The sequence below is a fragment of the Notothenia rossii genome (assembly GCF_949606895.1).
Source record: "Notothenia rossii genome assembly, chromosome: 1".
NCBI lineage: Eukaryota > Metazoa > Chordata > Actinopteri > Perciformes > Nototheniidae > Notothenia > Notothenia rossii.
Genome location: NC_136912.1, coordinates 90,002,955 through 90,028,980, shown reverse-complemented (window position 1 = coordinate 90,028,980; position 26,026 = coordinate 90,002,955). Strand labels below are relative to the sequence as shown.

At 40.8% G+C, this 26,026-nt stretch overlaps 2 protein-coding genes across 7 annotated transcripts in view; one reads left to right on the top strand and one right to left on the bottom strand.

The window, feature by feature from the left end:
- Nucleotides 1-26,026, top strand: part of LOC307040114 (uncharacterized protein) — a 153,908-nt gene that overhangs the window by 54,030 nt on the left and 73,852 nt on the right. For 2 of the 6 annotated variants that reach the window (XR_013808431.1, XR_013808433.1), the window contains exon 5: nucleotides 22,819-22,873. The exons of the other annotated variants lie outside the window; for them this stretch is intronic. The gene's annotated coding sequence lies outside the window, so the exon portion shown is untranslated. The remainder of the gene's footprint in view (nucleotides 1-22,818; nucleotides 22,874-26,026) is intronic. 6 annotated transcript variants of the gene reach the window in all.
- Nucleotides 24,298-26,026, bottom strand: part of trabd2b (TraB domain containing 2B) — an 82,651-nt gene continuing 80,922 nt past the window's right edge. Inside the window, exon 7 of the mRNA XM_079682662.1 lies at nucleotides 24,298-25,507. Within this exon, the coding sequence (XP_079538788.1) occupies nucleotides 25,261-25,507 (247 nt within the window). The 3' untranslated portion in view covers nucleotides 24,298-25,260. The remainder of the gene's footprint in view (nucleotides 25,508-26,026) is intronic.

Below are 26,026 nucleotides of genomic sequence, written 5' to 3'. Positions count from 1 at the left end.
ATCCAGAACAGACAGACCGCTGTCAAGCACTTATTGACCGTTGTTAAGGACGCTCACATCTGCACAAACAAGTCCGTTCGATTTAACTGTAACAAGAACGACAAGAAAACAGCGGAGAAGTAATGGGCAGAAAACCTCCTTTTTGCGCAGCGGTCCAGGCATAGACATCAAACGGCGACACATATTCAGTTGCCAGTTACTTTGGCATTAGGGCAGGGATATCTAGATACTTTCCAAGGTTTGACATAATGAATTGTGCTACTTTTAAAGCAAGCAACGATGTTTTCAAATCTGTAATCAAAAAGCTCCTCAAAAACGCTATCGAAACAGTTCCTGCCGTTGCTACGTTAGTTCAAACGGTAACAACGGACAATTTTTCTTAGCGGATGCATGTCAATTTAAATCAATACAACTATTTTTTAAATCAATAAAATCGTTTTCTAAATCCATAAAAGCATTTCAATGAATATTGAGTCATAACGTTACTTTGTTGAGAATCTGGCCATGTAATAAGCGGGATAATGTGCAGCGACTTGGTCATTATGGGGAAAAGAACACCGACAGGCTGATCAGGAGCCCGACACGAAGCGGAGGGATCTAGATCGGCATGAATGTATCTACTTACTTACTACTCCGTTATTACACCCGCATTATATCTCTATTACACCTCTATTATACCATTATCTCACCCGTATTACACCTTTACTACTCCGTTATTACACCCACATATATTAAACCCACATACTTCTTTATTACACCAACGTTACACCTCTATTTTACCCATTTTAAATATTATTAAACCTGTACTCTATTACACACAACTTACACCTTTGTTGAACGCCTATAACACTGTTATTTGACCCATTTCACATCAATATTACACCCGTATTTCACAGTAGTTACACTGTTATAACCCCCATTTTACACAATATTACACCCGTGTTACACATGGCCAGTCTTTCAAATAACTGTATCCCCCCCAGGATACAAAGACATTTAACATTTCTGCTGTAGTCCTGCTTATAGAACAGCAGCGTCTTTCCTTTGTTTTGAGTTTAGTCGAAGCATTGATTCAGGACACACAGAGTTGGTTGATGAATGAGTCTCCGATGTTCACAAAACAGTAAGAGCTTAAATTCCTTCATAGGAGGAAAGTGAAAGATTGCTTTAGATATCTGAAATTCCTCACTGTACCATTCTTCAGATTCCCTCTCAGCACTGCAGGAGCAGTTGCTGTCAGCATTCCTCTGATTGTCCGTTTGTGTGAATCTGCATGCTTGTGTGCATCGTAGGAATATCTGGCCATGCACAGGGCAGATAATGCCTGACAGTTGCAGTCACTTGTGTTGGCTTGTTGTTTGTATTGGGACATTCCTCCCAACTCCTTGTCTTCCTCCTTTCTGTGTCACTCCTCCTCACACTCCTCACTCCCATGGTGTCTTTTCCCCTCTCACATAACATTTGTACGAATGCCTTGGAAGCCACAGAGCTTATGAAAACTTTTGCCTCCCATTCATTATCCCCTGTCTCACCAAAATGCCTTAAAGGTGAGACAGATTACATCTTAAAGCTTAACCTACTCACTCAACGAGAACTACAGCATTCGGTCGTCACAATCTCAGCCAATATTATTTTACTCTGATCCATTTCATCCGTCCTTTTGCCCTCCATTCCGTAGCAGAGATGGGAAAAGTACTCAGATCTCGTTCTCAAGTAAAAGTAGAAAAGTGTAGGAATACTCTGATAAGTAAAAGTCCTGAAATCAATATGTTACTCAAGTAAAAGTAGAAACATATTATTATCAAAATATACTTAAAGTACCAAAAAGTACTCATTATGCAGAACGGCCCATTACATGTTTTGATTATAGTTATTGATGCAGGTGTAACTAACGCCTAATTTAAGGGTTGATTATACATCACACCATTAAACTAAATCTGCAAAGTAACTAAAGGTATTACATAAATGTAGTGGAGTTAACGATACCTCTGAATTGTAGTGGGGTAGAAGTACAAAGTAGCAAAGAATTGATATACTCAAGTAAACTGAGTCCCTCAAAATTGTACTTAAATACGGTACTTGAGTAAATCTACTTGGTTACTTTAAACCACTGTTCCTTAGTTAAGGGCAGTGTGCATTTAGCAGCACCTCGCTCTGTTACCCTCTCTTCCATGTCACGATGATGTGATGTCTTGACTCAGGCGTCCCTCGGCCAGTTGAAACCCCAGAACTCCGTGTGAACCTGCTGAAAGAGAGGTGGCGTCCGGCCTGGGTAAACACAGTGTGAAGGGGAGCCAGGGACACAGCCTGCTGGTCCTCAATGTGGAGGAAATATGTCCAATAACTGGTCCTGTGGGGAGCGAGGCTAACCCTTACACAGGCTCGCTGGGAGCAGGTATCGCAGTGAAGTCGGATCACAGCTGCTCTCAGGGACGTATAGGTAACAGACAGGATTTGGACCCGGGTCTTGCAAACAGGAACTCATTTTCCATGGGGCTGTATCCCCGATGCGAGGAAGCAAAGTTTAATTCACCTCTAAGTCTACATAATGAGTAGATTTGCTTTTAAAATTAAATGTGAAAATCAACCATAAAATTGCTTCAATAACCTACAAGGAAGAGATTTAGGATTAAGTGTTTTTATTTAACAAATGGCCGTTTTAAAATGACATGTTAAACTGAGAGCAAATTGACCCCGACTCGACAAGGGAGACATTTGAGCTTCACATGGACATGCACGGCTACTTATGTATCCGCCCTTCGCCCTGTACATCCACCCCTCTGAAGAGGTATGGATGTCGCCCTTCATGCTTTTTACCTCATTGACTCTCAGTTCCCCCCTTCACATCTGACTCTTGGAGGTTTAAGCAAAGTCCAGGCCAGCAGCAGGGGTTCATGGGAGGAAAAAAGAAATCACACACAGAGAGAACACTGTACTCCGCACAGAGCTGGAGGTGTTGGCGGTAGTTGTGTCTAAGCAGGGTTTAACATAGCTAGACGTGGGTCAAATATTAGGAAGTAACTCTTATTTTGTTACTTAGTTGGTATAACAAAGTTACGTTTATTTAATTGACTTTCTGAGACGTCCTTGGGTTCATAGGCACTGTGTGGTAACCTCCACCCACATAGCACCTGCCGGATCAAACCACATGTTGAAGCGAATGTTTACTAAAAACTATTTATCTGCTGAGATAGCTCATGCAAGGAAGTCTGTCCCACACACACCGTATCCAAACAAATTAAAGAGCCAGAAGACCGTAGTTGCGTTTCTTTCCGTTTGTTGTAAATCGCAGTGCAGTCATTTTGTTACATGTTGCTCTTGTAATAGCAAACCAAAAATAAAGATTGTTTTGCATTTCAACAGGAAAGAAGTCTTCCCCCCTCTTGGTGACAAACAAAACTAGTGATAAACAGGAATGCAGGTGATTTCAATTACCCTGTGACACACACACACACACACACACACACACACACACACACACACACACACACACACACACACACACACACACACACACACACACACACGCACACACACGCACACGCACACACACCTCCACACAGCACACACACACAATAACTAAAAGTGACAAGACATTCCTGGCCCTTACACCATACAGTATATCAATAAAAACAGGAATATAAAATCAAAGCAGTGTTTATTTTTGTGAATAAGTGAATAATAAAAACCCAGTTTAAGAATCATAAAACTGAAGTCACATTGTGTATTAGACCAAAATAATCGCAATAGCATTGAAAAAAATACCTAATTCATTTATTTCTTTACAGATTGAGCTCGTCATTTTTACGTCACGATTAACAAAGCATCATTTGATAGTTGGAAAGGATGTTCCTTTTATTTCCTGAGACTGCTACCAGGCGATGATATTAAATATACTGAAGTCATCCTCTCTCCCCACGCTGGCCAACCTTCCTCTTTGTGTTTTCAGGAAATAAAACCCTTTTGAACTCGTTGTGGTTCAGCCCGTGGCCACTTGCTCCACGTCCCACCCCAGTGCCACCTCACAACCTCCGGGAGGCGGTTAATGCTTTAATTGGCACTTAATTAGTTAATTGACCCCAGCGTTGTTGGGGTGGAGGGGTGACGGGGGTAGATGGGGGCTCAGGGGCACAGGTGAGGGTGGAGAGGATTGGCCCAAGGTGTTCCTGTGTCACATCACCAGCGGAGGTACCCATCAGCCCCTTTGAACCGGGACACAAACACTGGAAACACTTTCATCGGGCCGATGTGTCATCACAGCCGGGTCCCATGTATATGCATGGGACTGTCTGAAAATATACAAAGTCCAATTTGCCCAGGAAAGGCCAACCTCAGGATAATGAATCACATGTGATGTGTATCTGATATGCAGCCTGAGTCATCACCAGATGTTCCAACAGGATTACTTCCAGTTTCTGGAGGAGAGCAGTGGATTTTCAAAGAGAAACCAACAAGAAAGACAAAGAAAAGAAACAAACATTTGCCGCCCGCCACCATGACTAAAACATAAGAGTTTGTAAAAATTCTGTAGGGGAACGCTCTCGTAGCCTCTGGAAGGCAGACCAAAGTGTTTCTTGTGTCTATAATTGGGGGTACGCATGCGAAATGAGAGGAGTTTTGAGGTAAAGTACAGAGGAGGAAGTAACTCGGGCACCAGGCCTTCAGATAAAAGCTTACAGGTGGAACCACGCACAGCTCTACACGTGTAAGCAAGCTGTGCTGCTTGTTTGCTCTGGTGTCTGTTTGTATGTGGAAAATGCAGCTCCCAGCACATAATGTGTTTGCTCAGTGGAATCATAGCATGTACTCTGGATAACATTCCCTGTCTCTTTCACTCGGCCAAAACACATATGAACCTGTGTTATTTCTTTTGTGCAAACCTCAAGACACGGACACAAACAGAGAAACACACGCATGATGAGTGACTTGTTGTTTCTCATCTCTAGGTCGCTCACACAACATTTTTTTGAGTACAAACTTCCCTGTTTGCTTGTTTATCAGAAATCAATATACGTTTTCGGAGACTTCTGGGGGGCTTCATCTGTGTGTGGGATCCCTGTGTGTTTGCACCCATGTGTGTGCATCAGAGAGGGAGGCCCAGCAGGCAGTGTTGTTGTAGGTGAGGGTGAGGAGCCCCCTGATGGGCAGCTGTGGTAGAGAGGCCAGCTTTGATCAAAGGCTCAAGAAGAGGAGGAGGGGGGGAGGTGGGGAGGAGAGCAGCAGGCCGGCCTGAAGAGAGGAAGGTGAAGCAGGGGGACCAAGGATGGCGGTGTCCTTAAACCCATGGTGGGACCCTCCCAAATACTATGGAGAAACACCTGCTTCCACCATAGTGGAATAAACTCCTCTGGCAGTGCTGGAATTATTTAGATTTATAACATGCTGTGCAACATTTAGCTTATATTTCATCTGCATTGCTCACACATTGGATACTCTTGCAATATTTTATTCTCCTCGGTTTCTTCTTGCACTATTGTATTGTTTTTCTACATTTGTTTTATTCTTTTATGTCTTGTATAGATTATGTTGCACTGTTGGAGGAATTTAGGACTTAAGGATTGCCATTGCCATATCTACACTGTAGCTACTGTGCTTATGACAATAAAGCCTTTGAAACCTTTGAATATTGTACGCTACAAAATAGTGGCAAAAGTCTACTAAAAGTGAATTATTTTCTTTTCCATTTGGAGCACCATCGAGCTAAATCTGAATCCATTTTTGCATTACATTTCCTGAGATGAAAATGGGATGCATGCTGCGTAGCTTGCCAAATAATTGAATAATGTATTTATTCAATGGGCTCTGGGCAGGGTATTGATTGTCGACAGATTGAGTTACGCAGGGAATCTGTGGGAAGTCTCACAAAAGGAGACGACCTAACCAAGGGCATGTGTGCAAGAGCCGTGTGGCCAGACAATTTATTCAGACGGAATTCGTGTCGCTTAGGTCATCCTGACTTCACATTTGCCTTGAGGGAGAAGCGTTTAATTTAGACCCTTGGTTCTCTTAAATCAGACGCTTTAGTTCTGACCTCATTTGCTTCTCTGGGCTTCCTGATTATATTAAATTGAGGAGTGAATTATTTATGTTCATTTTTTCAAATTTGTCAAAATGTAAAAAAAAAACACGATGTTTTGCTTGTACAAACGTCCAGGAAATTAAAGGAGACACTGCCTTAACCCTGCTGTGAATTTGAATATTTCATTGTAATGAATATCGGCCTGCATAAATGGTGGGATTTATAGCCTATTTCGCCACAATGTGGACATTCTGCCAAGCTCAGGAGCTGAGAAATTATATTTTAAAAGGAAAATAAACTCATAAAAGTATTCTTTGAAACACAAGGCAATGTTGAAACAAGCCAGAGTTCTCTGCCAAGCGCAACTGCAAACATCCTCCCAAACCCAGGCTTCATTAGGCCTGACGCGCTCTGGGAAAATGTCATTTGACAGATTAAATTAAAACCACTTCGACAGGCGCAGCTGCACTGTCATCGAGCCCATTCTGTAAGAACGTTTTTTTAGTTCTGTAAAAAATAAATACAAAAATAAATATTAATTCCAACAATAATGAGAAATAATGAATAGAAAAATATAACCATTTTTTTTTAATTGGAATTATAATTAAAACAACATACAATAATAATAGCTTACATATTTGCATTATTATATTTAGTCCCTACTATGTGCAACCATATGTAGTTTATTAACACCAATTCATTGTTTGTATATAAATCAGCAGTCTGCTTTATGAATCGACCATTTAGATCTGGATATGATTATTCAATTAATTACCTCACGCTATTTATGCTAATGAAATTGATATCATAATTTTTTTTAAAGAATGATGTAATGGGTGATGTTATCTGGTGGCCCAGGAGTTGGTGTATGAAACACAGCACACAGTCAGCATCAGGGTGTGGAAATGGAGAACATGCAGCTCTCAGGCGCTCGGTGCAATGATGGAGACTTATTTTCTTAACCCCTTCATTCACCTGCATAATGTTGTTTTTTTGTCTTACAATGAATGGAGATTAGATGGGGATAAAGACGGATTAGGGCATAATAAAAAAAAAGAAGAAAAAAGAATGAAATCCGGCCTCTGCTAGACTATGACAAATGGGTGTTAAATAGTCAGATGAGCTTTTCTTGTTGGCAGGAGAAGTAGTGAATGCTAGAGGGAAGTTATGACAAATGAGTTCAGGGGGGGCTGGTGCACTTACATATTCAAGGGAAGTTTAGGGCTTAATAATTAACACTTAAATAATCCCCTATCTGAGCCGGTCTAACTACAGCTCACAGCCATTGCTCGAATACAATAATGACATGAGAGGTGACTAAACTAAAGTCTGGTTAATGACTGGTACGTCCTGCGTCAGAGTTTTATTGGATAAAGATATATATTTTCCTACTTATGTATATATTTACTGCTTGTGTTTTTTCTATTTTATTTTTAACCCGTGTCAGGCCTTACTTTCCCTACATTTTGGATACATACATTAAATATGATCTAATCTAATTCAATCTAAACTAATCTAGAATTTCCAGGAAGAGCATTAAACAGAGGTTTAATTGCCATCACATAGCCTCGTTAGAGCCAAGGAAGAAGTCTGTTTGCATTCATATAAACGAAAACAGCTAATTTTGATTTTTGATATTTCACAAAATTACAATGTTTAAAATAGTGCGTGCCTAAAGTGCCTTGTTAGGATGCCGGCTACATTTCCAGTCTTCATTGATGTAAACACGGACATTGACTCCCGTTATAATTAGGGCTGTGTGGATCTCTCGGAGGGAGAAAGGCTGCGGTTCAGAGCGGGACCGGAGCCATATGCGCCGCTCGGCCAGCAGGATGCGCCTTGTGGGGTACACTAAAAAAGAAAAACAACAATTAGACATGAATGTGTGTGTCCAAACAAACGAATCAAAGGCCCGTTGTGTTTGTGGGAAGATGACTGGTGGAGAGATGTCCCCCCTCCTCCTCTCTTTCTCTCCGGGCTGACCCCTCTTTGAGTCCTGCGGTGCGAGGCCGAGACTCACAGATGGGCTGCAGTCTCTCTTTCTGTCGCTGCTCTCTCTTTCATTATCTGCCTTTTACTCCCACTTCAATTCATGTGAATTCAGTTCACTTTAATTCAACTCAATGCCTCACTCCTATTCATTTGCTGCTTTAAATGCTGGTATAAAATGAAAAAAGGTGAATGAGACATATCTGTTTGTCTTTAGAGTAAAACAGAAAGCGTAGAAAAAAAAGTTGAAAACAGCATCTTTCTGTCTGCCTCTCTTCCACAACAAACAAACAGCAGTCAGTCAGTCGGTCCACGCCTGTCCCAGACGAACACAAATAAATTGTTGTTATGGTTTTTCCTGCAGACACGTGAGGATGTGGTTGCGCTCCATCAAGTATAATGACAGGACCAAAACAGTCCCATGCTTAGGTCATAATGTCCAAAAACAATATGACGAGTGATGATATACTTAAGAAACCAGCAATACAAATGCAATCGTAAAAAAGTAGAAGAAATACTTTAATAGAATTCAGTTTACACTCTGTTACTATGCAGTACAGATACACACATGCACAAACAGGACAGATACACATTATTCCCAAAATGCACACACAGATGCTTTTTATGGAGAGCTACCTTGTTTGTTCGCCCGGGAGCAGTTCATAAAAACGTTGAACATAAAATGTAATGGACGAAATATCACGTTTTAGACCCTATTTAACATCCGACATGTGTTTTTATTGAATACTAACTTACATGTTTTGTGATTCCTATTTTTTATTCAATGTTGGCCTACCTTTCAAGTAGTTTCACTTTAAGCTCCTAACTCTGGATACAATATCCCGTGTAAGACCATATTTAATATCCCACATGTGTTTTTATTGAATACTAATCTCTATTTTTGTTTAAATGGATGTTTGCTCATGTTTTTAAGGAGTTTCCCTTTGAAATAAGCTTCTAAATCTGAACACAATGGCTGATTTGGAGTTATTTCCAATGCATGTTGTTCCCAAACCTGTGCTTTAAGAGTGTGTGCATTTTGTGTGGGCCTGCAGCGTCAGAAACCGTCCCAACACCAAACTGAGAGGCACAGAACCCGGGGCTGAGGCTCAGACAACCTCCCAAGCTGCTGGGAGATGATATAAAGCTCCAGAAGTGCAGGGAGTGTGAATAGACCGCGGGACCCACAAAGCTCTGCAGCCTACGGGGGCCTCCGGTGTTTGCAAGCCTCCGGTGGCGGAGACGGGACGGTGCACGGGGCTATAGGGGGGCCGGCTCCCACTGCATTAGGCAGTAATAGGTTTGGGATGACTTAAACTATTTGTTGACTGGGACAATAAATCTGTTGTGTGTTTCTTGGCATGCTGAGGGGAGGATTACAAGTTGTCACACAAAGGAATGCAAATTGCAAGCCAAACTCGGCGAGAGGCCTGTGGAGTAGCCCGCTATTTAGAGCATTTGTGCCGATCTGTGCTTCTCTCTCTCACTATTTTATGTTTCTCTATTAGTCCTAATAACTGTGAAGGGCCTGAGAGTAGCCACTGTATTCATCCCAAATCAATGGCTTTCCCGCACCGGGCCCTATAGACCCCCGCATTTGCATTCTATCGAGTGAGATGACCAGCAGGACAATTGGCGTTAAGTCTCTTTCAGGCGGCCAAATGGAAAAATCTTGAGTCCTAAATGGCATTTTCTCTCGGCCCCTTTTACTAAAATCCACTCTCCATATTATGATTATTTTCTGCACTGAGTTTCTCACTGGTTGAAACATGAAGGGGCCAAAGGTGAGATTCAATTAACCACACCCAGGCTGTATTTTTTTTAAATGTATTTCTATATGCAATTTTTGTATTATCCTTACCGGTTACCAGAGGTGGAAGACATACTCAGATCTTAAGTAAAAGTACAGTGTAGAAATACTCTGTTAAAAGTACAAATCCTGCATTGCATAGTATTAGCATCAAAATAAACTTGAAGTAGCCTACTAAAAGTAAAAGTACTCATTATGCAGATTGGCCTTATTTCAGAATCATATATTTTTTATATTATAATCATTAATGCACTAAAGTGTTATCAAAGCTGGTAAAAGTTGAGGTAATTTTTATTCATTTATATAGTGCTAGGTAGCTTGTGGATTTACTCCAGGTGTAACTAAAGTCTTATTTAAGTGTTGATTATATTTCACATTATTAATCCAAGTCTGAAAAGTAACCAAAGGTATAAAATAAATATAGTGGAGTAAAAGTTACTTTTATCAACCTCTGAATTGTAGTGGGGTAGAAGTACGCAGTAGCAAAAAAATGTAAATGCTAAAGTAAACTATTTCAAAATGGTATACTTAAGTACAGTATACTTGAGTAAATGTACTTAGTTACATTACACCACTGCCTGTTACTCACCCCTGTAGGTTTTTTATGAGCCTTTTTACATTTTGTTTAAGGTAATTTTGTCACGTTTTGTTTTATCTTTTAATTACAATTATGTAAAGGTCTTTTTTTTGTCGTTGTTTCTTTCACACCCTTTACTGATTTGAACGGAAGCTGTGTGCTGATCTCCTCTCTATCTTCATGCATATCTCCCCCTGGCGGATGACAGTTGAACTACAGGCACAGCAGCCTCCTGAATTAGAGCCTATCGGTATAGGCTACCAGCAGGTAAAGCTCTTGTAAATGAACAGTAGCCGGATCACAACACAACACCGGACCTTAGGCCTGCTTCGTCTCCGTGCTCTTCGGTGTTGAATCGGACAGTGTGCGCCAGCTTCCTGTCAGGTTGCAGATGCACGAGCTGGATCAAACCGCAGGACACGGATCAGTTCGCAGATAGCGGAGGGATTCCTCTCACATCTCAGCAGTGGTCGGCCTGACCAACCGCGGCTCCAGTTTAGAGACATTACAGGCTGCACAGGCTGCCGCAGGATCGCGTTTCTCTGCAGCATCAAGCGATCTGCCGACGATAACTCCCATTAAAAGCCGTAATTAATCCGCCATAAAACGAACCTCCTTCTATTTGATTTACAAGGGCGTCACTTTGGGTTGTAAAGTAATGGTGACGTAAGATTTTAAAATTGTCTTCAACACTGTAAGGCAGTGTTATGGAAGGATGAATTAGTGTAGATAATTACCAGAATAAGGATAAAAACAACCTATGTCATGAAATATTAAAAGTTGCTAATGAATGATTTTTGTTGGACATTTTATAGGGGGATTTTTTTTCAGTTCACAATACACATTAATTATTTCTATATTTACATTGCATTATATCTTTCCTTGTGGTGCAAATATAACTTTCCTAAAGCTCTTTTTTTTGGTTAGTTAACATTTGTAGGTGTAAGCGGTTTTTTATTTTTCTATTACAGATTATTCTTCAACAAAGTAATAGGGACAATTCCATTTCAAAATGTGCAGGCATGTCCCCAGTGTAAAGGACACCTGTGTTTATTCACATGACTATTTACTTATCTATTGCTGTATTTCAGGCCTTTTGAACTATAAGCCACTGGAGTAACATAACACTAACTCATAAAGAGATGTATGGACGTTAATTTCTGCAAGAGTGACAGCCTAACTGTAGATTTAATAAATATTATTACCAATAATAAGCAGCGGATATATAGGATAAACTTTATCAGCTCATTCAATAATAATAATAATAGCCTGGAGGATTATTGTAGACTAATTTCAATTCAGCCTTTTGGCTCAAATATCTACATTTGCATACTGCAGATTGTTAAAAACAAACAGTAAGTCCAGACTCTTTAGAATAAATATTATTTTAAATATCTAAAAATCACATTTGTATTTGTTTAAGTGATGCAGCCTAATGCATATACAGCATGCGTGTTATTTCACGATGTGGTGAGGCCTCATTGCTGGGTTGTGCAGTTTGATCGGAAAATTATTCAGTTCCAGGTTTTAATCTTGTAAAGCGAAGCTGCTTCAGAGGCCGATCACCTGACTCCTGTAATGAGCTCTGATGGTTGATTCATAACTGTGATTGCAGGAGTCAGTTTCATGTTTTCATTGAGCCGAGGGTTGTTTTAATTGGCGATCAGTGTGGAAAGTGCACACACATTATTAATACACACACTTCTTTCAAATGCGTAAACACCGCCACACAAAGAACTTACAATACTGAGAATTCATAATGCATCGGTTTGCCCAAGGTTACCTGTGTGTGTGCCCTCTCCCCCGCTCCTTTACAGTGCACAGCAGAGATAGTTTAATTAAAGAACAACATTATCTTAGGGCGCTGCACGCCTTGCGCTGAAGAATGTTTTCAGTGCTGCGTCAGGAGAGAAAGAGCCACCTACACTCAACGCTGCTTACTCTCCTCAACTCTATATGGCCCACGCTCTCTCAATAGCTTTTAATGGTGCGATTGTAAAACATCTTGTCACATGAGGGGAGTTACAATGATGTTTTACAGCCCCCAGCTTTTAAAGATGAGTGATAATATTGCCCTCCGTAACTTTTAAAACGGGCTCAGTGTGTGCAAAGAGTTGCATAATGCCAAAGCCCATTATTTTTAAATGCACACTTCAAGACGGAGTATGTGTGTTCTGATGTATATCATAAAGTGAGTAGTTAAACACAAGGCCACAGATACGGACATGGATACATGCCACACACATGGGCCTCAACCGCCTCAACACACTTAGGGCTAGCAGACACACACTCTTTATATGTGGCTGACAGAAAGAGAGATATTATCCAGACTGAAAACATATTTGGAGGATCTTTGTGCAACAGAGAATACTGTAGTTTCTGTACAGACAGACAGACAAGGTCAATGGGCTGTTTGGGGAAGGGGGAAGGAAGAAATCAAGCAGCCCTCCTCTTTTTAAGAATAAAAAAAAACACCAAATGCACTCACAATGGCTTGGCTTATTTAAAGAGAAAGTACCTGCAGATTTGTTTTTCTGTTTTCAGTTCGCAGCTTATTGCACCTTTTGTAAGTCTAGGTGGAGGTTGGATAAAAGCTGAATGAAACAAATTGAATAAAATGTTACCAGAACAAACACATTTGACTTCACTGGTGTACTTGTTTGCTTTTCATAAAGTATTAAAATGAGCACATTCTACCAGCCAAATACAAAGTGCTGAGACAGGAAACATTTCCAGTCCCCTGCCATCATGTGATAAGTTAACAGAAAAAAAAGCAGTTAACAAAAAAAAAAAAAATCTTAATTGTACAGTACACAATATATTTAGTATTATTTCTGTGTGGTTCCACTGAATCACGGTTTTTAATTGAAAGTGTTCTACACAGAGGTGGAAGAAGTACTTCAATCTTTTAATTAAGTAAAAGTTACAATGCTACATTTTATAAATATACTCTTTAAAAGTTAAGAGTAAACGTGTAAAGATGAACAAAATGAAAATACTTCGGTAAAGTACAAATAAATTTAATTTGTACTTAAGTATTGAGTAAATACTTCACTGCATTCAATCGCTGGTTCTACGTAGATTTCAGTATAGGCAGAGAAAAATTGAGTGGCCGTTAAAAATATTTAGGGACCTGCTACAGTGGCAGGTGAGGAAAACTGAAATGTCCTCCGACCCTGCTTTCCATTATTTACCCGTTTCATGGAGCCAGCCGAGAGGGCGGGCCGTTTAAACACTATTTCCCCCCCCCTAATCAACATGATCGTAACCCCTGCCGAACAAAGGCATGAATATCCATTTCCAAGGAAAAGGGTGAGTGCCCTCTCCATGCCCCCCTCACCCTCCTCGCCCCGCCGTGTACTGTACTCGTTGCCCTGGTAACCCCATGGCCAGAATGCAGATCAGGGGGACCAACGAAGCGGCCTCTCGTCTCGCCTCACAATTCACCCTGATGATGACTAACACTTTTGTTCATGGAGAGGGCAGGTGAGAGTTACAATACGCTTCAAATCACGGCCCACCCCAATCCCCCCTTTACTCTCCTTTCCCCCCCATCCATATATTTTTTTACTTTCTTTTCATCCCTCTAAAACACTCTCTTTCCTTTACTCAGTTTTTTTGTGATAAATCAATTTTCCTTTTTTTTCTTCTTCTTTTTTAAAATGTCCCTTTTCCCTTTCTGGATCACGCTTCCTCTCGGGGACGACTCCCACAAAGCTCACTCACAGAGGTGGCGGTGGTTTGCGAGAGGTCAGTGTTATCTAAACAGACCCATTGGGCTATTTGCTATAGCACCCTCCATCAGGCAGGAAGCTCTGAGGAATCAGCCCATCACTTCAATCAGCCACGACGGCATACGATGAATTTATAATGGTCGGAGCAGGGCGAGGAATAAAATCAGAGAGCGGGAGAGGGGTTAGGGAGGACAAGAGGGCGAAAGATGGAGAGTAATGGAGAGGAAAGTCCGTGTCAATGACCACTATGTGCGGGAGTGGGTTGTTTGTTTGCGGTCTGAAACAAACAAGTGATTGTTGAAAGTGAGGAGATGGACTAAGACTGTGTGTGTGTGTGTGTGTGTGTGTGTGTGTGTGTGTGTGTGTGTGTGTGTGTGTGTGTGTGTGTGTGTGTGTGTGTGTGTGTGTGTGTGTGTGTGTGTGTGTGTGTGTGTGTGTGTGTGTGTGTGTGTGTGTGTGTGTGTGTGTGTGTGTGTGTGTGTGTGTGTGTGTGTGTGTGTGTGATGTAACATCACATCCTGTACGTGCTCGCCTGTATACAATGTTTTTATTTATGTGTACAAATATACACCCGGCTTATTTTCGTGCATCTGCCTATACGGTTGTGTGCACATGTGTTTATCGGCCTTTGTGCAAAGAGACGTAGTAATCTTATCGCTGTTCTGAGGGTAAGTACATGTGACAGTAGATATATACAAACTCTTGATCGATATCTTGATAGTCAGATAATGACTCCTCAGCAGATATGGACAATTGCTTCAACATGTGTGTTTTCCTGGCTTGTGTGCAGCTATTGGCTGAGGGCCACCATCCACAGCTCACGGCCCAAAAAAGCTCAGCGCGGCCCAGTCTCGGGCTGAGTGACTGCAGCCGGCCCCCCACTCCCCCAGCACAGCCTCTGCCCTTTGACCACATTAACCAGGCGCAGTCCGACTCATCGCTCAGCCTCCTCTTATCACCTGGAATCAAACATTAAAAGAGGGAGGGAGCCAGAGTTACTCATAAAGTCAGAGAAATATGGGCGCCGGAGGGGGAGAGATAAAGACAGTGGGAAGCAGAGAAGGGAATAAAAAGAAAAAGTAACTTGTGTTGAAGGCTGGACGGTAGAGGAGGATTGGTATGAAGGTGAAAGCAGGAAAAAAGTAGTTAGTCTGAAGCTTGTACCACGATATCACGCCATGTTGAGCTTCGTGACTCTCCATTTTTGTGTCTAAAACAAGCAGGGCGGAGTTCATCTGAAGGCAAACAGGCCGTTTTACGAGTACCATTCCGCAATTACCCGTTACCTTGACTGTCTTGGGTTTTAAGAGCGGCCTGGCCTTGGAGTTACCTGGATACACCTGGAGGAGAGGCGATAAAAAGTGCGAAGGGTATAAGAGAAACACAGGGTGGGGAAGGATCTCCCTCTCTGAGTCCGCCCCCCCAAACTACATCTGTCTGCTCTGCTGGCGCCCACACACACCCTGCCTATCTGTCTGTCTGAATCTGTGTGTGCTCTAATAAAGCCAAGTTGTCTCAGCAGTCAGCTAAGCCTATATATGTTTCTCGGGCAGCTTCTCCTGCACACACACACACACACACACACACACACACACACACACACACACACACACACACACACACACACACACACACACACACACACACACACACACACTTGAAGATTTCAGGCAGGTGGTTTGCTGATAGTGATGGGTAGGAAAATATTTGATGTCCCCAGCTTGGCCGTTTAACATTCTCACCATGTGCTCTGACCTTAAAGAGTGTGCATGCATGCATACCGTGTGTGTGTGTGTGTGTGTGTGTGTGTGTGTGTGTGTGTGTGTGTGTGTGTGTGTGTGTGTGTGTGTGTGTGTGTGTGTGTGTGTGTGTGTGTGTGTGTGTGTGTGTGTGTGTGTGTGTGTGTGTGTGTGTGTGTGTGTGTGTGTGTGTGTGTGTGTGTGCGCGCACGCATCCCTGTGTGTTTGTTCACTTAGCTTTTAGCCCCAGTTAGCCGGTCAGACCCCCACATCCCTATTTAGACTCACATGCACACATACACAGCCCATTTGACCTCCACCTTCTCCCTGACCTCTAGGTGGAGGTCTCCATCCCTCGGGAGAGTGGGTCAGCGAGGCGAAAGTGTGTGTGTGTGTGTGTGTGACAGGATGGGGGACTGCTTGGCTGTCTGACTGAGAGCAAACACTGATGGTCAAACACACGGCCTCCTCCACCCCCTTCCTTTCTCTCTCCGTCCTCCTCCTCAGTGAGAAGCCATTGTGTCACGACACCTGTTCTTAAGTGCCAAGTATGCAAGTACAATTTCACCTTTTTTTTGTAAATTAAATATTTTGTGGACTTGGACTACAGCTTCAAAAGGACCCCTATCTGTAGATGCAATGCATATCTTACTGTATTTAACCATCACAACAGATTTTGCAGTCTGACGTAACTTGGCAACCAAAATGGTTTTATTATGATCTCGCTTTAGTATTCATTCTTCAAGGTTGACTCTTTTTTATACGAGTGACGATATCAACAAGATGTGTTTTATACTGATAAGATTTTCTATTGGGTTTCACATCCTTCCTCCGTGCCAGCTCTGGTTCTTCTCCAGGTTCCCCTTATGTCTTTATCTGCAGATAGAACACTATCAAGCCCAACTCTCAATCATCTGCCCCTCCATATGAGGTCGGCCCAGACTCTAGGGGTTTTTAAAACAAAACTAAAGACTCACTTCTTCTCCCTGGCATTCTAGTTCGAGCAGAGTAGGACTACGGACAATTCCCTGTGTTGGATTTTTATATTTTGTTGTGATAATTTATTGTCTTCTGTTCTTTGCGAATGTAGTAATGTGTTATTTATTATTTGCATGTTTGGTCTCGATCAAAAATCGTTTTAAAATGTGCTTTATAAATAAAACCTGATTTGATTTGATCTCAAACCAAACCTCCCGCCAATCATCAAAATCTGCCCCGCTGACAGTCTTACCATTTCTTTTTTTGAAATAAGTTACTGAAGATATATCAAATTGTAGTCTTTCCCTTGTGACTGGTGATTTCCTTCCCTGGGTAATATCTGACACTCTTAGAGCTTGACTTAAAAATGTAAGCACATTTCTCAAGTGTCCATTGTTTAAACATTAATCATTAAGGAATTCCTCTTAAACTCTTCAAGTTACCAGTTTTTCCACAAATGGGACTTCTGTGGCGTGCGACAGAGCCAAGTGTTTGTGCTGTGGACTCAGCTTTGCAGTCTAGATTTGGGTGAATTTCAGGAAAAAAGATCTGCTGCTGCAAAGAAAGGGCTCTAAGTTAGAGCACTCTCTCTTCGGAGGTCTTCTTTTTCCACACCCCTCTATCCTGTGCTCTCCTGCAGACAGCGTCTTCTATTGAAAGGGAACAATAGAGTTCTTAATCAGCAGACCTTTCCCCCCTCGCCGGCTCCTGGGTCAACTGATGGCTCACGCTGCTTTGTCGCAAGTGAACGGTATAAAATATATGTTTATAAAAAGGAGAATTAATCACAGTGGGTATCTTTGGATAAAGTCATATTTGTTGTTTTTTATACCCTTTCTCCAGTTCTGTCTAGGAGGGCTTTCATGCCGCTGTAATTACCATATTTCATTAGCGTGTGGAGTGTCACCGCTGGAGCATCAAAGCGGTTGGTTCTTCGCATGTGCGGCAACCACTGCCAGGGAAGTACACAACTATCTGTTTTTTTCCCAGAATAAATTCGCCCGCGCCTGTTTTTGAGTGCACTCTCTCCCTCAAGCTGCTGTCGATATCAAAGAGAACCCATTCCGCATGTGAAGTGCCCCTTGTGCAGAATAATAAAGCAGTGCATCATGGCAAAAAACTGTGAAACACAACACTCTCACCACCATCCTTCAATGCACACACAAGGACGCACACGCACATATACACACGAGGTATTCCTCTCTCTTTTGTACCTACTTTAATCTCCTTGGTACACATTCACTCCTTCTACCTCTGCACTCAAAAACAAACTATTTTCCCTGGCTGCATGTTAAAATGGAAAACCAGTGGTTCAATATATCTACATACTGTATATACTATTCCCATACAACCATAACACGTTTATTTCCCACACAAGATGCATGGTTATTGTAAAGAAGGTACATACATTGATTTTTACTCACTCTGAATCTTTGCTGAGATTATTATGATCTTTTTTATTATTAAAATCCCATTACAAAAGTACTGTTCCATGAGGCTTTCTGTACGCATTAGCATGCTACATATGCCTACAAAAATGTATATGTGAATGTTTACTTAGTAAAGTGTCATGGGCATGGTTTCACCAAGTTGCCACATCCAAGCCCAACCACGTTGTCAAAACTACATTTTCGCCACTCGCCACTCACGTGCAAACTTTTGAGTTTTCGAAAATCGCAAGCACCCCGATAACGTGTTAAAAAACTAAATAGAATTATTACAATAATCTTACCATGTTCAATAGGTCCTCCGCCTCTTGACACTTTGACGAAAATGTGGCCCTAAATATCAAAATGAACTATAAATATTCAAAAAGTAACAAATTTACTTCCTAACAAGCTTATGCGTATTTCCTGTTGTCTCCTCACAACACATCAAAGAGCCGTACTGATGGATTGGTTGATATATTGCTTCAATGCAAAGACAATGACCCAGAGCTGAACCATGTGAGTGACTGATTAATTTCCAGAATAAGCAACACTAGCCATGTTCATTGTGAAGAGAGAAACAGTCACCAAATGCATCAGCATGGCCTCTTGTTTGTGTTTCAATAGTTTCTGGATAATATTGGCGTTAAATGGCATCGAGTTCGAAGCTTTATCAGGCTCGACTGTAGCTATGTGGGCAACTGTCCTAGGAAAATATTAAATTCAGTTTTATTCAATTAATTCACAGAAATACAATTGTATAATTGATTACGTTTTATTTAATAAATAACAGGCTACAAACCTACAGAGTATACCATGAGCCCTTTATTATGAGCTGAGTTTTGATTTACGCTCACTAGACGTCTTGCACATGACCGGTGTTAAAGCAGCACAAGGCCACAGCTCAATGGTGGGGCTCAGAGACTGGGACAATGGGAAACAATAATGTCTCATCCAGCACAAACACAGATGAGCTGTGAGTTAGTGAAGCTCACCGCTCCACCTCACACTATCAGCAGGATTATCTACAGGGAGAAGAGCTATCTGCGCAGCTAAACACACTTTTGTTTTCCCAAAGCTTTATGGCTGCCCTCGGCTAGACACAGACTTAAAGCTCTCAGTGAAATGTGGGGTAACCTCCACCACACAGGACATGGTTACGGTAGACAGACGTTTCCGGTAACTCATAATTACCAGTGTAAAACATATTTTTGTAAACATCCTTCATCAACAACTACAGAGCTGCTCCTCCTTTGCGTGGCTTTCACAGCACCCGGTGGTTCCCTCGACAAAAGAGCCAATGGGACTTTTTCTATTAGATTTTGGAATATTGCAGAGAATAAGCTCACGTTTATGATACTGACACGTTTTGTTCAACAGGATAAACTCCACATACTAACCCTACTTTTTCTTAATAGCTAACTTTAGGCTATAAACATCACGTTCGCATGAATTCACGTCACCACCGCCAAAGGTTTGGCATGACGACGTTTAGTATTCTCCTTTATTAACTTGTTTTAGGCTTCACGTGTGCATTGATGCTTTTTTAGGTTGTGGAATAAACTGGGTTAATCTCTGAAGCTTGTTTTAACGACAAACCTAAATTCAGACCAAAAAGCCATTAACTTCCAAACTGCTTCAATGCACCACTCTCTAGTTCTGATTAGCTGAGAGACAATGCCTGGCTGTGAATGTGAAAGTCTCGTGGTGTTTTGTGCAGTGTGATAACAAACTCCTCCGTGTGCTCTCCTTTGTGTGCGAGCTGCAGCTAAACAATCCCAGCGACACACTTAAAATGCTCTTAACGGCTCCGGCTGCCTGAGATCGATGTTCACCTTGGCTCTGGTGACTTCTCTGTGAGGTATTGATCGGAGACAAGGCGAAGGCGCTGAAATGGGAAAACACTTGTACACTTTGTGTGTCTTTCACTATTGTTCATTTCTTTCTGTTTCAACAATGAGCTGTGCACAGTGTTTCGTAGACATTGTATAGGAAGATTTTGACAAAAGCTTCTGCTGTAGGTCCGAGACCTTGGAGGGAGGTTCACTAATGATCCCTTATCTCGCTCCCATTTCGTCCTCTCTATCTTCTCAGTGACTTACCGAGAGCACCTTAACATCCCCTCAGGACAAACACAGCAGTTTGATTCTTAATCCTTTTAGCAGAGGTGATTTTTAACAACTTCCTGGTCTCCTTTCAGTTAAGTCAATGGGTCTGAAGCCTGATCCACTGCAGGCTTCCTCAGGCCCAGTAAGCCTTAACCTTGGAGCCCCCCCCCCCCCCCCCCCCTCCTCCTCCTGGCCAACAGGGAAGGAGATGAGGGGGGGGGAGGCAGGCCTGAGGTGTGTGCAGAAACCAAGGACCTGCCACATTATATGCTTTAACATGACTGGCAAATCCAGCACGGTTAAACAAACTTAACCTTCATTTGTGAAACGGTGCAAATCAAAGGGCAAAAAACGACTTGTGCAAGTAATTACCACCGGGGGAGAGCGACAGGGCAAAGGGAGGATGGAGGAGGAGGAGGGGGGGGGATGAAGCAGCAGTGGTGGTGGTCCGGCTCAGGAACAGCAAGGCGTTAACAGGTTGAACGGGAGGAAATGGAATCAGTTAAGGCGAGGGGCATTTTTAATGAGTTTGCTCTGAAATTGATTTTCCACTGTAATCTTTTATTTATATGCGGCTGGCGGCGTGTCCCCGGCAGAGTGAGGGTCAGCCCTCAGAGTGCCTGTCAGGCCCCCTCCTCTTCAAACAACACCCCAAAGTCCAGGGAAAATGGTATTCTAGCTAAGGCAAATATTGTCCTGTCTTGGCTTAAGGGGCGAAAAAACTGTTTGTTCAAAAGAAACTTGCTCTTCACTGCTTTTGTTCAACCTTTTAAGACGAGGAGAAGGCTCTCTTTAAATAAGGTTAAAGTAGAAACAGTACTTTCTCTCTAATGACAGAAAATACTGTTCAATTCATATTGACTAGAAGCATTTCATTTAAATCATCTTGAGAGGATTTGGTAGTGTCTTAACAATTTAAAAGCTTTATCAATATTAAACTTACTAATATTGGAAACTATTTAGTTCAATAAAATAACCAAATCAAATGACATAAGGAAAAAAATCTACAATGCATTTTTCTTTTAACTTTTTAGGCTTAAATACATTTTGCCAGACTAATAAGTGCTCAATCAAATCAGTAATTATTTTTAAATGTATGCTATTGACTGTATTTGAAATGTTATGTGTCTTTTACTTTTTATTTGATTCATTAAAAGCACTTAGGAACACATAAACTATAAAAAACTACTCTGGCACAATAAGCCATAACATAACTGAACTGAATTGCATCATATATTATTTACCATAATAATAACATGTAATAGTAATAAAATCCTTTATTATTCCTTCGATATTTTGTGACTGTCATAATAACAATAATAATAATATATTGCAACACGCGTGTGGTTTATTTTGAGAAATCTATACATTAAATACATACATTTTAAAATGATAGTCTATTTGTGAAATTACTTTTATATTTTTTTTTTGGCGTGATTTCAAAACAAAGTTAAACATTATCTCTGAACTATTTGGACTCTATCAGTTAAGTCAGTCCAGTCTTCACTAGCTAATTCAAGATGTAGGACTACATCGAAATAATCATTGGATAAATGATCAAACATTTGTTTTGGATGAAAATGTGTCTATATTAATATATGTGTGTCTCTATATTAACTCTATTAAAGTGTGGTATCCCAAAAGCAAAGCCCTTCTGTGTGCAGCTCTTCAGTTCCAGGCCCTTTTCTGAGGCCTTTTAACATTTCCACTGACCGCCTCGAGCTTTGTGCTGTTGCTGAATTAAATATATGACTCTGGCGCCACCTACTGGGAACACGTTGTAACTACATCTTTTGTTTTTGATTTTTTAATTTGAAGTCTTGGTTGTCATAATGTTGATATTTGAATGCATATTCAACACATGGAAGCCCCTCTGATATCATGAATCATATTTCAATTTCAACAACAGTTCATTTATTTACCAGCCCTTCAATTTTGGATTTGGTCCTCATAAATAACGTGACATTTTAAAGTTTTTGTTATATTTAACAGTTTAAAAAAAAAAACTGCTGGCACAAACTATTGCTCTAGTCATCCTGGTTAAGGGGGATCTGTAAACTATCGTAATCATTTAGGAAGGGGGTCCACATCTTTGTAAACTTCTGCACAGAGCCTTACATTTAGAGTGTACTGGATTTTCTCAAATGTAAGGAAGTGCATAGTGTCTCTTATCCATCTAGTAACATTGGGAGGTGCTTGCTCCTTCCAGGAGAGAAGAATTAGGCGTCTGGCAATCAAGGAGGTAAATACTATGACTCCCTGATTTATTATTAAGTTGAAATATGGCTCCTAAGGATCTCTCAGCTTCCAACGATGCAGGTGAATAATGTAAAAGCTTCGGTATAAATCACATTGAGGTAAATGTCATCATGAGAATTCCTACAATCTTACCACATCTCCTTCATTAATCATCATTCATCTTTTATTACCTATGCAGACAGATCAAGATTACAGAGGAAAAGCTTTTTACCTGCCATGATCTACGTCTTCAGGTGAACCTGGTTTGAACTTTGAACTGTTTCAGAAATGGCACTTATATTACATTCATTCATAAGATTGTGAGAAACATCCTGATCTGCCAATGTGTTTATAATGTTTCCCTTTTGACAAGTAAAAACAGGATTCAGACTTTTTATTGCATTTTTAGCATCAAGTCCCCTGAAATGACCTCTGACCTCTTTACATGTGCCTTGTTTAACTCCTAACCCCTTCCTGTTTCTCCTCCTGAGGTTTGATGATTCTGGTGTTATGTTGCATTACTCTGATAGGCACTTGTCTAATGCAATTATAGTACTTGTAGATCTGGGGTGTCCAAACTAAGGCCCGGGGGCCAAATGCGGCCCACGGACCATTTTGAATCGGCGCTCAGCAAATTAAAAAAGTATAATGACTTAAGCATAATAAACGTCTGATTGTCTTATATTGTGCTTCTTAATATATATGTTCAAAACTTCAAATATATTACAATATTCATGTGTTAATGAGCCCACTTTTCAAATAAATTCTGTCCATTCAAGTTGAAAACATGTTCTAACAAATCTAAAATGATAATAAAAAAGCCCAATAACTTATTTTCATAACAAGCTTGAAATAGACCCTTCCTATTTCCTCTTATAGTAAGCAATCTGAGGCTTCTGTTTTGAGGAATGAGCTGCCAACAAAATAAATGAAACTTTATGGAGAGCTATGATATAGGCAGTGATAGAGGCTGTTTTCAAGTATCAAGAATAGTTAACCTACATTGGATTTGATTTTTGCAACTTTTAACTGAACTTAATATGCCTCTAGAGAGTGGCCCAGCCCTTTGTATATGTTTCTGTATGTGTAGTAGATTATTTAAGTGAAGTGTTTCCCTTTTTGGCCAGCAGGTGGCAGACTGAGATCACATGTTGTCTCTTTCCCCCCTGCTCAGTAATTTGTTCAGTATAATATGTGTGTGTGTACACTGTAATCAGAGGTTCTTTAACCAACATACTGTAATGGGAATTTACTCTTTTCGATACACTAAGTTAAGTGTTAAAGAAAGCACGACACAGGTTAAGCTTTGTCATCTGCCACTTGTCACATACACACGTCACTAAATGTAGCCTAATTGTTACCACATTAATTAATGGGTTCATGAATAGTATGCATGGTGCTTAATCATAAATACATCAAGGAATAAATAAATCACTAACTTCATCCAAGTTGATCTTACTGTGATTATTAAATATAGCCAATGTAATCATTCACATATGATTTATAACATAAATACATAAATACATTCATATAGGAATATGAATGTATTTATTGCTGGCTGTCTTTAGGAGGCTGTTCATTATATTTCATTCAGTTTTTTCTCCATTGTCTGGCCGTGAAAGTCAAACCCAAATGATGCGTCAACCGGGATCAAAAAGAAATCTTTCAGCAATTATTAGTTTTGAAAGTTTATTTTTACATTTATCTTCAAAAAAAGCAAGAAAATATACTCTTTTCTTCCAGAAATAATAAATATACAATATTTCTTTATGAACAAAATGCACAATTTACAAAAAAAGTGGCAACTGAGCGCTCCACCTCCTACACAGTACTGTTTAACTCTATGCATTCAACTCGTTTACCACAGAGTTATAAAAACTGTTATTAGTACGTCCTACTCTCAATATTAAGAAACAGTTGGTCTTATTCTATACAGTATTACAGATGTTAGTAGGTGGAAAGTTCCACCAGGGCTGGGCAACATGAAGACAAATCACATATCCCAATATGTATGACCAAATATCTTGATATCGGTATCCTGATTTTATTTTAGGGTTGAAACTTGATGCTTTCTCAAAATAGTACATAATGATCATTTGGAAAAATGATCATCAGTACTGTGGATTTAATGTCCAAGTAGGAAGACGTGCTGAAATAACCTGGTGCAGTCAGAAAAGCACACCCCCCTACTGTAATGCAGCTTTTAAAACCAGGAAAACATAACACTTTTATTCTGTTATCCAAAATCTAAGAAGATTTCTAGTCTCATTTCCCAACACTGATATATTACCCAGCCCTCTGTTCCACCACACAACTTCTTAAAACATGTTTTCATTGTGTTATGTGTTTGTTATTCTACCATAATACTTTCTTGAGGTTTGCAAACTCCAACACAGTCCATTAGTTGCTTGGCTGAGAGCTTATTCTGCACATTCGGAGACTTGTAAAGTTCTAAAGTCTTCTTCAGGCTGTATCTGTTCCCTCGCTGTGGGTGGAGGCCGACAGCAGGACTGTTCCTCCATCTCTCTTCCTGCTCATGCTCATTCCTTGTTTATCAGGTACATTCCACTGCTCTGGTATGGAAGAAGGCAGCAGTGTGTGTGTGTGTGTGTGTTTAGATACCGCTGTGTTGTCTCCTCGGTCAGGAGGTGAGCAGTATGTGTGATAACAGCCAGGCTAAAAGACACGATGGTGTGAGCGCGCTGTGCACGGAGGCTGACTGAGCAGAGCGGGGGGTGGGGGGTGGAGAGGAGGAGGGGGAGGAGTCAAGGTCAGGGTGTTCCTCTGTGACGGAGCTCTCTGTTCGCCTGTGCTGCTCCTGGTGGGTGAGAGGAGGCTCCACGGTCACATAGCCGTTCACTATCCTCACACTGGGGGGAGGAGTGGTGCTGCAGGAGGGAGGAGGACACAAGGTAATAGGGGTTTAGCTTCTTTGGTGATCGATCAACAAAAATATATCATTTTTATAATGTCAATTTTAAATCTTTAAAGCAAACAATGCTTTAGTTTTTCTCCAATGTGAATACTTTATAGCTGAACTTATGGTCAGAATCTTTTACAAAAAGGCGTTGCCAGATATGTCGAGTCAAGTGCTCTTACATTTTACATTTTGACGCTTTTTTCCCTCGAATATCCAATTCAGTTTAACAATAATAAGAATGTTTTACTTCATATTTTAGTTCACTTGGTCAACAAAACCAACTTACTTTTTATAAAATTGTATTATGCCGTTTGTCATAATATAATAATATAATAATAATAGTATAATATTAATATAATTATAATGCATTACATTTTTTATGAGCGCTTTTACAGGTGCTCAAAGCGCTTTACAATTACACATTAGACATGTAAGAGTCTGTGGACATTACCCACAGGAGCAAATGGGGGTAAAGTGTCTTGCCCAA